This window comes from Manacus vitellinus, unplaced genomic scaffold, assembly GCF_001715985.3.
Source record: "Manacus vitellinus isolate BGI_N305 unplaced genomic scaffold, ASM171598v3 scaffold_169_pilon, whole genome shotgun sequence".
Classification (NCBI taxonomy): Eukaryota; Metazoa; Chordata; class Aves; order Passeriformes; family Pipridae; genus Manacus; species Manacus vitellinus.
Genome location: NW_021939188.1, coordinates 23,843 through 25,995, shown reverse-complemented (window position 1 = coordinate 25,995; position 2,153 = coordinate 23,843). Strand labels below are relative to the sequence as shown.

The 2,153-nt window shown below is 58.1% G+C and overlaps 1 protein-coding gene across 1 annotated transcript in view; it reads left to right on the top strand.

Annotated features, from left to right (window-relative positions):
* Nucleotides 1-984, top strand: part of NCSTN (nicastrin) — a 15,159-nt gene extending 14,175 nt beyond the window's left edge. Inside the window, exon 15 of the mRNA XM_029958660.1 lies at nucleotides 365-984. Coding sequence (XP_029814520.1) covers nucleotides 365-487 — 123 coding nt within the window. The 3' untranslated portion in view covers nucleotides 488-984. The remainder of the gene's footprint in view (nucleotides 1-364) is intronic.
* The last annotated feature ends 1,169 nt before the right edge of the window (nucleotides 985-2,153 follow it).

Below are 2,153 nucleotides of genomic sequence, written 5' to 3'. Positions count from 1 at the left end.
TGGGGGGTGATGGCACAGCCTGGCAGGTGATGGCACTGTCAGGTGATGGCACTGTCAGGTGATGTCACCATTAGATGATGTCACTCCCTGTCAGGTGATGTCACACCATGTCCGGTGATGTCACACCCTATCAGATGATGTCACCCTGTCAGATGATGTCACTGCCAGGTGATGTCCCCCCATCAGGTGCTGTCCCTCCTCAGGAGATGTGTCCCCCCATCAGGAGATGTCCCCCCCTCAGGTGCTGTCCCCCAGGCCCTGGGTGTCTCTCGGGGCTGGTTGGATCTCCGGGTGCTCCTCCATCCCCCCTGGAGCTGCAGCCCCTGCTGTACCCACAGCCCCGGGGGTTCCCTTCCCTCCCCAGATCCTCACCCTGCTGCTGGGAGTCTCCATCCTGGTCCTGTCCCTGCTCACCACCTACTTCATCAACGCCAAGGCCGACGTGCTCTTCAGCCTCCCGCGGGACCCCGGGGCCGTGGCCTACTGAGCCTCCCCTGGGCTGGGGAACTCCTGGAAAACTCCTGGGTGGCAGCTGCCAGGGCTGAGCCAGCGCTGGGATGGCCCTCCCTCTGCACAAGGTTCCCTCCAGAACCTTCCACGTGTCCCAGGGGCTGAGCCCTGAGAGACTCTCCCCAGGAAAAGGCACCGACCGAGCCCCGAAGGGACTTCGGGGCAGATTCCCAGAGTTTGATTTGTCCTTGGAGCAGCCTGAGGAGGGTCCTGGATGCTGCTGGGAGCACCCTGGGGTGGATTTCTTCCCTGAATCCAGCCAAGGGTGGGAAGGATGAAGGTGTTTCCTCCTGGAGCAGTGGAATTCCGAGGTGTCCAGCAGCCCCAGGAGCCGTGGAAGGTCCATCCCAAGGTGTCCTCAGCAGGTGATCAGATGTAAAACAACCTTGTTTCTTCTAATGGTGCAATATTTTCTGGGCTTTGTACATATATAAATAGTTCCCTTTAATTAAAAAACGGCCACTTCCAAATGAACCCACCCTTGGCCTGCTTTGTCTTCAGTCCCTTCCCAAAATCATCCCAGTGGGCAGTCTGGGGGTGTTGGGAGCGTTTGGGGGAGGCAGAGGGTTTTCTGGGATGTGCTTTTCCTTCCCTGGGGCGAGTTTTTTGTGATGTTTTCTTACATATCTAAATTTCTTACACACCTAAATGAAAATGTTTCATCCAGGATGGAGCAGCTTTGAGGAGAGACCTTGGGATTGGGTTTTGCTTGGACTTCCATGGTCCTTGTGGGATCCAGCTCAGGATATCCCATAATCCAGCAAGTTGGGTCAATTAAAGGGTTCCTGATCACTCAAAGCATCTCCTTCCCGCTCTGCTCCGTCCTGCCTTTCACTTCTGGACCCCCTGGAATTACAGGAATTATTTTTCCTCCTTTTTTCCCCCCTCTTTACAAACAGAAAGGAAACCCTTTTCCCCCTGGCAGCCCCTGCTCTGCCCCTCTGGAGCAGCTCCAGCAGCTCCGTGTCCTCCCTGGGCTGGGCCTCCTCCAGCTGCTCCTCCTGGATGGATCCCGGGGCTTTTCCCGGTCCAGGGGCAGCACCAGCTCGTGCACTCAGGGCCTGAAGGTGCCAGAGCTGCCAAAGAGCCCCTGGACAGAGCTCAAAGCTGCCCAGCACCTCCCAAGTGTCAGGAAGAACCGGTTGGGCCGGGAATGATGTCGAGCCACCTCCAAACGGAGCAGCCCTGGAAGGAGTTCAAGCTCCAGGGCTTTGGAGGGACGTACCAGCCTCTGAAAGAGGCAGGAGAGAGTTTTCCCAGCACCTGGACCCGGCTGGGAGCCTGCTCTGGAGGAGGGTTTGCATAATTTCCCTTGCAAAGTTCCCTAATTCCCGGAGCAAACGGGCTCTGGGTGAGGGGAGGGTGGGGAGCAGCTCTGGGGGACGAGGAATGTCCGTGGGCAGCAGTGGGATCCAGGGGGATCCCAGGGGAATTAGGGCACTGCCAGGGGCACATCTGGGATGTTCTGTCCAGCTCTGAGCAGCAGTGGGATCCAGGGGGATCCTGGGGGGAATTAGGGCACTGCCAGAGGCACATCTGGGATGTTCTGTCCAGCTCTGGGACAAGGAGTGTCCGTGGGCAGCAGTGGGATCCAGGGGGATCCCAGGGGAATTAGGGCACTGCCAGGGGCACATCTGGGATGT